The sequence below is a fragment of the Ursus arctos genome, unplaced genomic scaffold (assembly GCF_023065955.2).
Source record: "Ursus arctos isolate Adak ecotype North America unplaced genomic scaffold, UrsArc2.0 scaffold_1, whole genome shotgun sequence".
NCBI classification, from domain to species: Eukaryota; Metazoa; Chordata; class Mammalia; order Carnivora; family Ursidae; genus Ursus; species Ursus arctos.
Window position 1 is genome coordinate 76208173 of NW_026622763.1, and position 14022 is coordinate 76222194.

The 14022-nt window shown below is 33.5% G+C and overlaps 1 protein-coding gene across 13 annotated transcripts in view; it reads right to left on the reverse strand.

Annotated features, from left to right (window-relative positions):
• HYCC2 (hyccin PI4KA lipid kinase complex subunit 2) overlaps positions 1 to 14022 on the reverse strand; it is an 84092-nt gene that overhangs the window by 48478 nt on the left and 21592 nt on the right. For 10 of the 13 annotated variants that reach the window (XM_026492193.4, XM_026492197.4, XM_048214565.2 and 7 more), the window contains 2 exons: positions 10812 to 10911; positions 145 to 222 (listed from right to left, as the gene is read on the reverse strand). In XM_026492193.4, coding sequence (XP_026347978.1) covers positions 145 to 195 — 51 coding nt within the window. In that variant the 5' untranslated portion in view covers positions 196 to 222; positions 10812 to 10911. Of the gene's footprint in view, positions 1 to 144; positions 223 to 10811; positions 10912 to 11211; positions 11429 to 13529; positions 13717 to 14022 lie in introns of those variants that run through there. The other 3 variants (XM_057303904.1, XM_044381302.3, XM_044381301.3) reach the window with 3 other exon arrangements.

Below are 14022 nucleotides of genomic sequence, written 5' to 3' on the forward strand. Positions count from 1 at the left end.
CAAGTATAGAAACACATTATTTCATATTCTGCCATTTCCACTTCATAGCATAACATTTGTTTCAGTTTCTCCATAGAACAGTCACTGTTTGAATTACTGACATATAGAATCATATGACACATTCTTATCCCCAATCCAATTTACCTTGAATTCTGATAACCATTCTTCCACAACAGCACGTTCAGATCCCAGCATCTTCTACCCTCTATTCCTCTTTTATCTCTGAAAGAAAAAAGCACTGAACTTGAGGATAGCATTATATAAAGAAACTGCTAAAGGTAAACAATATGCACTTTTCACAAAGAAACTAACTTAGTATATATTTCAGATAAGAAGCCTTATTTTTAGACTAGAGCTCAATTAAAACAAATTTATATTTAGGAAATAAATTCTATTTTTAGTGGTACGTTTAAAAACTGTTTCCCTAATACTTTAATATTTTCCTCAACAATTATATTTCAAAGCAGCAAAAACAAGTTTAGTGAAATCAAACTGCACATTACCCAAGGAAAATGACGTCTACACTTAGAGCTTTTACCAAATATACAACTGGAATAAGTTACATATCAGAGAACAAACCATGTGACAGGTTATAAATTTCAAAGAAAGAAAAGCTAGAAATCAAGGGTCACATATTCAGCAAACTGACTATAAATGTGTATGTACTATTCAAATAAGGCCTTTGAAGAAGGTAGATTTATGTTTTCTATAATGGAAAGATGTCCAAGTAGAAAAAGCAACTTGTACAATTATGTAAACTATAATTCCATTAAAAAACTATATAAAATGTGAAAAAAGCCTGGAAGCACATATATACTGAACTAGAGTGTCTACCTCTGAGAGAAGGAATATTGAGGATATTCTAATTATGTAACTTTGAATTATAGAAAAAATAAAAATAAGCATGTATTATTTTTAAAGTGAGGAAGTACAATTAAAAGGCCTTGGTTTTTAATTAGATTTAAAGGCTCAAAAGGTAAGAACTAGAAGAAATAAAGAACTTCTTTGAGGGGGAAGGAAACATCTTCAAAGCAAGTGAAATAAAAGTTTCTTTATTAAAAAGATAATATTTCCTAAGAATATGTCAAATTTCACACTAAATTTCTACCAAAATAAAAGGAATCAGATTTTCTAATTCTCCCCTTCAATTCCAAAAGGATTCTTTAATGTCTCTATATAATGCACTACACCAAGTACTACATAAGGAAGGACTACAAGAGGAGTAAGACATGTCCCTTATTTTCAAGTAGCAAATGCTGTTAAGATAGACTGATGAATTTAGTCAAAATAAATTGCAAGAGAAAAAAGAGATAGTAGGGAAACCTAAAGATTAAAAGAGATTAAAAAAATCAATAGCCAAATATGAATCTCTTTTGGACTCTGATTCAAACAAAAAGAACATGACACAACTGGAAAGAGCTGAACGTGACTGGTTATTTGATGATATTAAATTAAGGAATTATTAGGCTGTTTTTATATTTGATAATGGTGTTATAGTTAGGTGTGTTTTATTTTTGTTTTTCAATACCACTTGTCTCTCAGAGTTACATATGGACATATTTACTGGTGAAATAATGTGTAGGATTTGCCTTAAAATAATCAGGGCAGGGCAGGGAGAACCAAACAAGGAAAATGAATTAGAGATAGATGAAATACGATTGGCCATGAATTGATAACCGTTCAAGCTGAATAACCGGTACACAAGTTTCATTACACTATTATCATCACTTTGTTATAAGTTTGAAATGTTCCATTATAAACTTTAAGAAAAAAAGGATTAATGAACATTACATAAAAAGAAAAATGCCATACCTATACATACTCAATTTTGCAAACAATTTCGGTGAGTTCAAATCAACTAAAGCCTTATTAATAGACATGGGCACCCAAGTTCTAAACTCTTGCTGAAGAAATGAGACTCTTAAAAATAACTTCACAAAACAGAGCACAAGCATACACCCAATGATAATGCCCTTCAAAGAAGTCATTTTGTATGGTTCCTACATTTACTGTAATGATTGTTCAAATCAATGTCAGAATTCCTTTTTTTCTTTTATACCAATTAAGTGGTTGGTACTAAATACTTTTTGAAACCTAGTCTTCACCTAAAAATGTATTCCATGATGTAACTATGATTAATGTGCTTCTTACTCTATGCAAATTATACCTCAATAAAAAAAATTTTATGAACAATTGTCTAAATATCCTAAGGTAGCTGCCTCTGAATATTTCTCAGAACTCAAGGAGGTAACGGATTAAAAAGCAAAGGCAAGATTCAGTGAGAAATTCATTGATTCATTCCATAAATATTTTTTAAACACCACCTCTAACAGCCATTATGCTAACAGCTGGAAATACAATGATAAATAAAACCAGATGTAGTTTCACTATATAACAGATCATTTATCTAGTGCAGGAGACTAAACACATTTCTGCAAAGAGATGAGGAATAGTAAGAAAAGACACACAAAAGTGTAATAAAAGGAACCTAATATTGATGAAGAAATCAAAAAAGACTTCTCTAAGGTAAGTTGAGGTAACAAAGATCAACAGAATTAAGGAACTGGGAAAAGAACATTCTAGAAAGAGGGAATGGCCTGTATACAGGCCCTGTCACAAGAAGAAAACATAGGAAGTTATAGAATCTGAGAGAAGATCCAAGTGACCAGGCACACAGAAAGCAAGGGACAAGAGTTGAGGGTAGAAAGGTAGGCATGGCCCAAGTCGTATAAATGGGAATTTGTAGTCTGCATTTAAGTGTGGAAAGGAGTAAGGATTTTAAACAGATGAGCAGTAAGATTCAAGGTTTGAAAAGCTCACCTGGCTACAATGTAGAGAAAGGACTGGTATCCCTTTTCAGAGCTAGCTACAAATTTCCCAATAGTATGAAGACTAAAAACCTTCCAGGCTTGCCTACCCAGTCTATGGAAATTAAAACACCTGAACAGCTACTGACAATAAAAATGTTTTTTACTTACAAAGTACCTGGAAAATAAGAAAGCTAGGTTACATTTTTATTAAGCTTCAAATATAGTATAGTAAAGCAAAACCTACATTAGTTTCTCAGGAAATAATTTTTTTAGGGATAAGTTCTAATATCTTGATCTCCCTCTAACATCTCTATTCCTCTCAAGTCTCTCATGAAGGTATGAACAAAAGCGGTTGTTTTGTTAACATAATTTATAACGTCTCTTCTATCACCTCATTATTTCTAATGAGCTCAGTGGACCACAAGATTAAGAGGAAAAATAGAATTTTACATACTCTTTGAAAAGTGCTCCAGAAAAGGAGGCAAATACTTCTGATAAATTTATTATCATGTAAGGAAGAAAAGCATAATTTCATTGTAGTGGTGACAGAAAGGACTTATTTCCAATAAATAAAACGGAACTTTAAAAATAAACTCCTGTATCTTGATCACTGGATTTCAACTGATTTTTTATTTTTTATTTAATGGACAGTTAAAAAGCTATTTCTTGTCTGTATATCAACTGTTATCTCTATAATTTTACAAATGTATTTAGCTACAAATATGAATTAGTGGTTGATATTCTATTTTTAAATGTTAAAATATTATAAATATATACCTATTTTAAAACAAAAGGAACTTAGTCCAACTATTTACCACACCCACGAAGATTAAACAGAATCAACCATTTGGTATGTATTTTCTTTTTTTTTTAAAGATTTTATTTATTTATTTGACAGAGACAGAGACAGCCAGCGAGAGAGGGAACACAAGCAGGGGGAGTGGGAGAGGAAGAAGCAGGCTTATAGCAGAGGAGCCTCATGTGGGGCTCGATCCCATAACGCCGGGATCACGCCCTGAGCCGAAGGCAGACACTTAACCGCTGTGCCACCCAGGCGCCCCTGGTATGTATTTTCCTTCCAGATATATAGTTACGTATATGCATGTTCATATATGTGTGTATACAGTTTAAATATAGTCATGTGTTCATCATATATAGTATTCTTCAACATGCTTTTTTCAATTGCTAAAAATATGAAAGACCTATAGAGCTATCTCCTTTTAACAGCTATAGTATAATTAATACAAAAACTTATTTGTTTAATAAATTACCAAGACACAGATTTTCAATTTTCTATATTACAAAAAAATGCAGCAATGAACATCTTTATACACAGTTATACATTTCTGTTGTTCTTTTCTATAGTATAAATTCTAAATATTGGATTTGAAATTTTAAGGTCACAAGATAGAAATATTATTGATAGCATATCTAAATATAAATAAACTCTCAAAACCATAATCCATCATATATTTTCAAAGCATATGATTGTCATATATACAGAATAATTTCTTGCTGCTCTACTTATAAAGCTAATACCTCAGCATAAAAATATCTAATTTAAATAAATCTAAACATAAAACCTTTAATTTTCCTATGTTTATTAATATGATATACATGACTTTTAAGACAAGGATAATGAAAATAGTATTAAGAACATTCAAGTGAGTACCTATTGCCAAAACATTAAAGATTTAATACACAAAATGCTGTGATGTACTTGAAAGAGACATGGCAAAAAGGTATCAGAATATGTTTTTTAGTATTTTAAAAACCACTCTGCTTATTTAATTAGGCGTGAATCTTCTAAAATTAAAAACCACATTTATAGTTTACTCTTTAAACAATCTGGAAGTTACTTCAGAATGTGATATAAGATTAAGATCTAACAATGATGGGGTGCCTGGGTGGCTCGGGTTGCTTAAGCGTCTGCTTTCAGCTCGGGTTGTGATCCCAGGGTCCTGGAATTGAACCCCACATCGGGCTCCCTGCTCAGCAGATTCTCCCTCTCCCATTCCCTCTGCTTGGGCTCCCTCTCTCGCTGTCTCTCTGTCAAATAAATAAATAAAATCTTAAAAAAAAAAAAAAAAAAAGGATCTAACAAGGTTTTTCTCCCAATAGTTCTCAATTGTTCTAATACATTTTATGTCCATTTTTTTCCTCAGTAACTTGAAATGCTATTTTTATCATATACTAAAAGTCTTAACATACATTTGAAACTATTTCTGAGCTACTCTTCCCATTAATTTTGTGCTGGGACTATGTTTTAATTACTGTGACTTAGTAAAAAATACTACAAGTCCTATCATTCACATATACATGCATATATATATATAGCATTCACATTCTTTTTCTAAGAACATGTTTCATTATTATTTCCTGCTTCATTCTTCCAAATGAATATTAGCATTACACTGATAAGTTTCTTTCCTACATTCCATCTTCATGGGAATTAAATTTACAGATGAATTCCAAATGACATCTTCACAACATTGAGTTACCCCATACAGAAGCATAGCACTGCTCTTTATTAAAAATTCTCTTCTATATGTCTTAGTATAAATTTTATTTTTTTCTTCATATACAACAACACACTTCAATCGAGCTGATTCCTTCAATTAAGTTAATTTCTGTATAGTTTCTATTTTTGTTGCCACTGTGATTCTTTTCCATTATGTTTTCTCACTAGCTATTGGTACACAAAATAAACACTTTAAAATCAAAATGAACAAGTTTTTAACACAAATATTTAAAATACTGAAAATGATTTAAATCAAAATTTATATGTTTTAGGAAAAATTTATAAACTAGTAAGTTCTCTTTTTGCTAACTACAATGGATCAGAAGATTTTTTTAAATGCATGCTACTATTGTATAGAAAAAGGCAAGGAAAAGTAACTACAATTAATATTTTTTTTCCAATTCTCTACAAAGAACAAGTGCTTTTAAAAGGAAAAAGAAACCCAAATATTATTTTCAAAAAGAAACACAAATCTTTTTAATCTAATATATCCTGTATCAGAATCCCTATTTGATATAGGGCCTGGAATATGTATTTTGAAAAGCTTCCCAAGTAATCCTTCAGTTAAAAAAAAAAAAGTATCACATTGAGGTTAAATTTCTTACTTTAAATTCCTATCTGATCTCTCCTATAACCACAAGTTTGTGTATCAAATCACTTAAGCTTCTACCAATACTATTCTTAAAATGACTGCCTGATGAATCGCAGACCTGTACCCCTGAAACAAATAACACATTATATGTTAACTAAAATAAAAAATTTTAAAAAAGACTGCAAGGTAATACCTTTAAATACAGAAAGACAGAGGTGTTCATAATTATAATCAAACATCACCATATTTCTTCAACTCTATAATACTACTAATTTTAAGACTGTAATTTATTAACAAATTTAAGTAGAAAATGAGAAACAAATCTTTATTAAAACAAAAAAATGTTCAACTAAAGGACAAAAACATAAGCTTATCCATATAATCATATATGACTTTTAAATCATCCTTTATGTTTCTGGACATCTTTGTTCTTTATACTAGCCACATGGCACACTCTCCCAGCTCTCTCTCTATATGTCTGGGTTAGACTCAGTTCAAACATCACCCCCTCAGAGAAGCCCTATACTATACCTACTATACTAAAATTGGCTCCCCCAAGTTCCTCCTCCTTCCAACCCCTACCATTCTGTCCACTTTCTTCATAGCATTTAGCAAAATCTGTAATTATCTTATTTGTTTACTTTTTATTTTCTGTCTTTCCCACCAGAATCTGTACTTCACAGGGACAAGTTCTGTATTCTCAAGTATGAGGCACATAACAGGCACTCAAACATCTATTGATTTAGTTGGGCTCATGAACTCAATTATTTAGCACCTTTAACAATGACAGTTTTATTTTTGGTCATAATAAAACCTAAGATTTCTGCCTACATTTTCCAAGTGATTAAGCTTAGTAATTTTATTTTTCCAAATTAAATATAGTTGGAAGTGAACAGCTTCTTTACAAAGCACCTGACTTCAGAAATGTTAATAGGTGAAAAAAAAAAAACCCTTAAAAGTGAGGAAAAAGTGAGTTATCAGTGAATCTATCGAGTATAAACATTGTATCAGCTGTTTTCTATACTTTATCTGATTTAATAAGGCAGCAGAATCTAGTGGCTTAGAGCAACAGTTCTCAACTTTTCGTCTTAGAACCCCCTTTCACTGTTACATTTAAAAAGTCTATTAATGGGTGCCTGGGTGGCTCAGTCGGTTAAGCGTCTGCCTTCGGCTCAGGTCATCATCTCAGGGTCCTGGGACCGAGTGCCGCACTGGGCTCCCTGCTTAGTAGAAGTCTGCTTCTCCCTCTCCCTCTTCCCCCCACTTGGGTTCTCTCTCTCAATAAATAAATAAAATCTTAAAAAAAAAGTCTATTAATTAATTTAAAAAATAATAAGCCCATTTACATGTTAACATAACATTTTTTACATAAATGTTTTAAATTGAAATTTTATTTTTCTATAACAAAAACAAATTTGGTGAGAAAAGTAGTATTTATTCTTTTACATATTTTGCAAATCTCACAATTCTGCATTTAATTGGTTGCTGAAAACCTTCACTCTGTATTTATCAGAGAATGACAACGAAGGCAGCAAATACTGTTTTGACCCCACAAACCCACTCAAAGGATCCCCAGGACACACTTTGAGCATGGACACTGGAACCAGACTGTCTAAGTTTAAGGTCACTTACTACAGCTATGTTTAAGCCCTCTTATCCCCTTCCTAGCTATACTTAAATCCTCTGTGCCTCATTTCTCTCATTTCAAAAAGGATAACAGCAGCACAGTACTAATTTCATACAATTACTGTGTACTTAGAACAATTCTTATCACAAAGTAACCGTTATAAATGTTTGCCACAAATATTATATACTTAATTTTCCTCAAACTATATACTATAATATAGCCTCTGTTATTCCCAAATAATAGACAAGAAAATTAAAGTGTAAAGAGGTTGAATGACCCACACAGGTAACACAGTTTAACTGGCAAAACTCAAGATTTTAATTTAATGCCTATTCTAAAACCACCAGTTGAAAAATGTACCTTGGCCCCTTATAGTTCATACTACTCCCCATACAGCTTCCTATGTCCTGGCCATACGCTCCTTTCTGTTTTTCCTTAGCTTCGTGTACCCCTTTACCCCAGGGATTCTGTATAGACTATTCCAGCCTAGAATGCTGTCCTACTACTGTTATAGCTGGCTTCTTCCAGTCCTGTTAGTCTCAGCAGGCCAGTCTTGACCGCTTTATCTAACCAGCATCCCATCCCTTTCTCCCTTTTCTAGTATTTTCCATTCCAACAAATATGTTCATTTCCTTCCTAGTGTTTTGGATTTTGTACCTTGCTTCTTAGAACTCATTACTTATTGTCTACCTTCCCCATCAGATTGCAAGTTACACGAAAACAGGGTCCATTTCTGTTTCACTCATATTTGAGTGTTCACTATGTACTCAAAGCTAACAAGCATACAATGGTATCCAGACTTATGGCAGGTACTTATCTGTATTTGTTGAATCAATGAATCACACTGCTTATGTGACCTTGGACAAATCACTTAAACTCTCTCGGGTTCAGTTTTCTACAAGGATAAGTTACTTACTACATCTAAAATCCTAAAAATATATTTTAGTACCTTTATTTGAAAATAGAATAGTATGGTTACAGAGAAATTTATAAATATGGATTTCTGAACTATTCCCAGTATCTTAGTATCTAGAGGTACCTGTGAACATAGTTATAAATGTACTGCAAGACTTAGCCATACAATATATAATTCTGAAGGTTTTTTCTACTGCATATTATACCCATCCATTACCTGGGATATAAAAACTATATTTAAAAGCAAACATCAAGGGATGCCTGGGTGGCTCAGTCATTAAGCATCTGCCTTCAGCTCAGGGTGTGATCCCAGAGTCCTGGGATCGAGCCCCACATCAGGCTCCTCCACTGGGAGCCTACTTCTTTCTCTACCACTCCCACTGCTTGTGTTCCCTCTCTCACTGGCTGTCTCTATCACTGTCAAATAAATAAGTAAAATCGTTAAAAAAAAAAAAAAAAAAAAAAAAAGCAAACATCAATAGGTGCCTGGCTGGCTTAGTCAGTAGAGCATGCAACTTAGTCTCAGGGTCATGAATTCGAGCCCCATGTTGGGCCAAGAAATTACTTAAAAAAAAAAAAAATTAAAACCTTAAAAGCAAAATTCAAGCCAATATTTCAGCTTGCAGCTCAATTCAGGCCATACTGCCTCACTTTCAGAGTATTTAACAAAATAAAAAATATATCATAGAAAATAATTCTAGGGGGGGCCTGGGTGGCACAGCAGTTAAGCGTCTGCCTTCGGCTCAGGGTGTGATCCCAGCGTTCTGGGATCGAGCCCCACATCAGGCTTCTCCGCTAAGAGCCTGCTTCTTCCTCTCCCACTCCCCCTGCTTGTGTTCCCTCTTTCACTGGCTGTCTCTATCTCTGTCAAATAAATAAATAAAATCTTTAAAAAAAAAAAAAGAAAAGAATTCTCTTTTTGGTGACCATGGTAATGGCAACTTTTATTAGCAATCCCTGAATACAACATAACAAGCAAAATAATAAACTGCTGAAACATGATCTAAAGGAAGTGAATGACTACTTGCCAGGAAGCAAACTCACAGAACTCATCCACTGCCTACATGGGTAGAAATTGTGTCTTACCTGACAGTAAGCATGTGGTTTTTTTTTTTTTTTTTTTTTGAAACTGTCAATTTATAGAGAATGAGATTATAAGAGGCAGTACAGCCTAATGGTTAGAGTATGGGCACTAGACTGCCTGAGTTTGAATTCCAATTCCATGGCCTACAAACTACTAACTGAGGGAAGTTAACTTATTAATTATATTATTAATTTATGGCCTCAAATTCCTCATTTATAAAAAGGGGATAATATAAGTACCTATGTCAAAGTAAAAATTCTTTACTTAAATTCAATTTAGTTAATATATAGTCTATTATTAGTTACCAAGGTAGAATTTAGTGATTCATCAGTTGCATATAACACCCAGTACTCATTACATAAAGTGCCCTCCTTAATGCCCATCACCCAATTACCTTTACCCCGCCCACCTCCCCTCCAGCAAACTTCAGTATGTCTCCTAGAGTTCAGCGTCTCTTATGGTTTGCCTATTTTCATCTTATTTTATTTTTTCAAAGGTTTTTTTTTTTTTTTAAGATTAAACAAGTTAACATATGAGTGAGAAAAACTAATTATGAAAACTGCTCTCAAAGGTTTCTAGTAGACCAACATTACTGGATAAACAAAGCTATACAATTATCAGGGAAGCATATGAAATAGTAAAAAATTGTTTTACTACCGCAAATTATCAAACTAGGCCAACGACTATGAAAATATATCCAGGTATAATTCTGAAATTTCAGCACTCAAGACCTGTGGTTATTATAAATACCAACTTCTCTAAGAAAAAACCTAGAGCTGCACCATTCAATATGATAGCCACTAGCTACATGTAGCTATATAAATTTAAATTAATGGAAATAAAACAAAGTTAAAGATTCAATTCTTAGTTGCACTAGCTATATTTCAAGTGCTCAGTAGCTATATGCAGCTATTGTCTCCCATACTGGAGAGCACAGACATAGAACATGGACATCATCACAGAAATTCTATTGGACAGCAATAATCTCAGTGTAGTTACATAATATGATTATGCTGACTATGTTCAATTATTCAATAACTGTAAAGATCGGGCAACAAGGTTAAAAAGCACAACTATTAAAAAGGAAACACTTTCAAAAGTAAAACTCAAAGGCAATAATTAAGATGCAATTATTTCAAGTCTGTTAGGTAAAACTGCTAAATAAATAGAAGCTACCCAGCAAAGGTAACCAAAAATTCTAACACGTCTAACTGTATGGAAAACTCATTTATCCTTTAAAAAGTTGAATTCCATAATTTTACCTCTGTTCTAAGATCAGTTTTCTAAAGGAGGAGGTGGCACTGGAATGCGGCAGAATTCAAGTGTGGAATTCATTTGTTGAGACTTCAATATTTTCCAGCTCTATAAAAAATAAAAATTAGAAACTATGAAATACTGAGACTGAGATAATATTCTTAAGAATGTAATAAAAAGAACTTTAATAAAACATTTATAACACAATTTACCTATTTTTAAAAATAATTAGGGATTTAAAAACTTTCTGTAATAACCACCATAAGCTTGTGTACCATCATTAAACCTAATTTAAAAAATATTAGATTTGGGGAAAAGGAGTCTCACTTTTAGTTTCAAATTTCCCATTAATTATCTGTAAGACCTTGAGTAGGTAACTTAAATATTCTGGAGCTTCACTTGAATTACCTATAAAATTAAGTCTTTTTCAGTCAAAAATTCTATGAATCCGGGGCGCCTGGGTGGCACCACGGTTAAGCGTCTGCCTTCGGCTCAGGGCGTGATCCTGGCGTTGTGGGATTGAGCCCCACATCAGGCTCCTCTGCTATGAGCCTGCTTCTTCCTCTCCCACTCCCTCTGCTTGTGTTCCCTTTCTCGCTGGCTGTCTCTATCTCTGTCGAATAAATAAATAAAATCTTTAAAAAAAAAAAAATTCTATGAATCCAACTTTTGGAACATGTTACAGTGATATCACTCTCATACATGCATGTGCAAACAATCATTAAAATTTCAATATGCAATATAACATCAAGCGTAAATAAGAAGTATCAATGGCTATAAAATCATTTTGGATGAGATTCACAGAACTGAAAATTTTATCATTTTTAAAAAGAACACAGAAAAATGCTATTACATAAAATTTGGGTACAAAACATATTAAAAGCTTTTTGATCAGAGAGAATCCTTTTCTTTCCTCATAAAGTAAAAGCTATTTTCAAGTAGTTGCTGACCACATTATGCTCTACCACTTTGATTCAAAACTGTATCACGTTAAAATCTAAAACCTTCCCAAATTATTACATTTTAAAATATGTTCATTAACAAAATGTGATTTAAAAAAATACAAATAATACAATAAAATTCTCTTGGGAGTTAAGTTACACTATCATTTGCAAAGTCTCTGATGTTTTTCAAATTACAGGTGTGTTAGGGCCTCCTAATACAACGATAGCAGCTGACTTTTTAGCTCTTTAGCTGACTTAGCTCTGACTATCACATGAGATTTTCATTTCCTGAGTTCTGCAGTGGGTTAAAAAACTTGAAAAGGACTAACATAATACCTCTGGAAAGATACACCAGGAGCTGGTTATACTTTGGGAAGGGACAGTTGATGTCAAGGGAACTCACTTTCTCTCTTTTTTTAATATTTTAAAGTAATCTCTTCACCCACCATGGGGCTTGAACTCAACTCCGAGGATCAAGAGTCTCATGCTCTACCAACGAAGCCAGCCAGGCACCCCAAGGAAACTCTTTTTGTACCTTGGGAATTCTGAGCCACCAAGACAATTGCCAGATTTTGAAGCAGTGTAAGCAGGCAGTCTTGAAAGCTATACAGGGATGACTGAAGAGATGGGTCTCCAACAATCTTTCAGGGTTAATGAAACAGGTATTCACTAGGTTCTCAATTTAAAAAAGAGGGGGAAAAAAAGCCAACAGGGCAAAGGATAGAAAATGGACTTTTATTAAACTTTAACACAGCTCAACTCCTGATAAACTGGAAGAAATAAGCCCCTCAGTCATTTGGGCAACAGAAAAAAACATGGGAACCCTGTCAGGAAGGTAACGCTGTCTGGAGACTCTATGGTTCTTTCATACATAAGGTCTGGCACACAATAAAAAATTACTAAATACACTAAGTGACAAATATATGACCAATAATTAAGAGAAACTAGACAGAGTTAGATCCACAGATGATCCAATAACAGAGTTCACGCACAAGAACAACAATTTTAAATAATTCTGAATAACATACTAAAGAAAATAGAGGGGAAAACGGACAAAACTGATGAGATGGAGAATTTCACTGATGAATTAAGATCTATAAAAATAATTAAATGTACATTCTAGAACTAAAACCATAATATATGAAATTAAGGACTCAATATATTGGTTTTATAGCAAACTGGACACAGCAGACGATAAGATGAGAAGAATAAGTCAGTAAGAAATACCAAACTATAGCTGGAGAAAGAAAGTAGGAAAGAAGACAGAAAGAAGAGTAGAAGGTAGGGGGAAAGTTGGAGGAGAGGTTTAAGAGGAATTGAAGACATGCTCAAATTGTCTAATATATACAAAACTGAGGTCCCAGATAAGAGAAGAAACAGATATAAGCAATATTCAAAGAGAGTAACAGAATTTTACAAAACTGATGAAAGAAATCAATTCAGAGATTCAAGATACTCTGCCAACTCCAAGAAGAATACACTCAAAGAAAACCATACCTACGATATCATAATCAAACTATGAAAGGAAGAAGTGGAGGAAGAGAAAATTCAAAGAAAAAATTTAGTTCACCTTCAAAGAAACAGTAAGACTGACAGCAAATTTCTCAACAGAAACAAAAGAAGCCAGGACATAAAAGAATAACAGTTACAAGGACAAAAGAAAATAACTACCAATCTAGAATACAGTAAATATCCTCTAACTATTCAGCAAAAACATCCTTTAAAAATTTAGGTGGAGGGGTCCTAATGAGAAAAATATGCAGCCAAGAATACTTTACCCACCAAGGCTGACATTCAAAATAGAAGGAGAAGGGGCGCCTGGGTGGCACAGTGGTTGGGCGTCTGCCTTCGGCTCAGGGCGTGATCCCGGCGTTGTGGGATCTAGCCCCACATCAGGCTCCTCTGCTGTGAGCCTGCTTCTTCCTCTCCCACTCCCCCTGCTTGTGTTCCCTCTCTCGCTGGCTGTCTCTATCTCTGTCAAATGAATAAATAAATAAAACCTTTAAAAAAAAAAAAAATAGAAGGAGAGAAAACAGGACAAACAGAAACTAAAAGAATTCGTGATCACTAAATCAGCCCTGAAAGAAATATTAAAGGGGATCCTTTAAATGAAGAGAGAGCCCAAAAGTAACGTAGACTAGAGGGAACAGAAACAATATACAGAAATGGTGACTTCAAAAGCAGTAGAATGGCACTAAATTCCTCTTTCAATGGTAACTCTAAATGTAAATAGGCTAAATGCCCCAGTCAAAAGACATAGGGCATCAGATTGGAT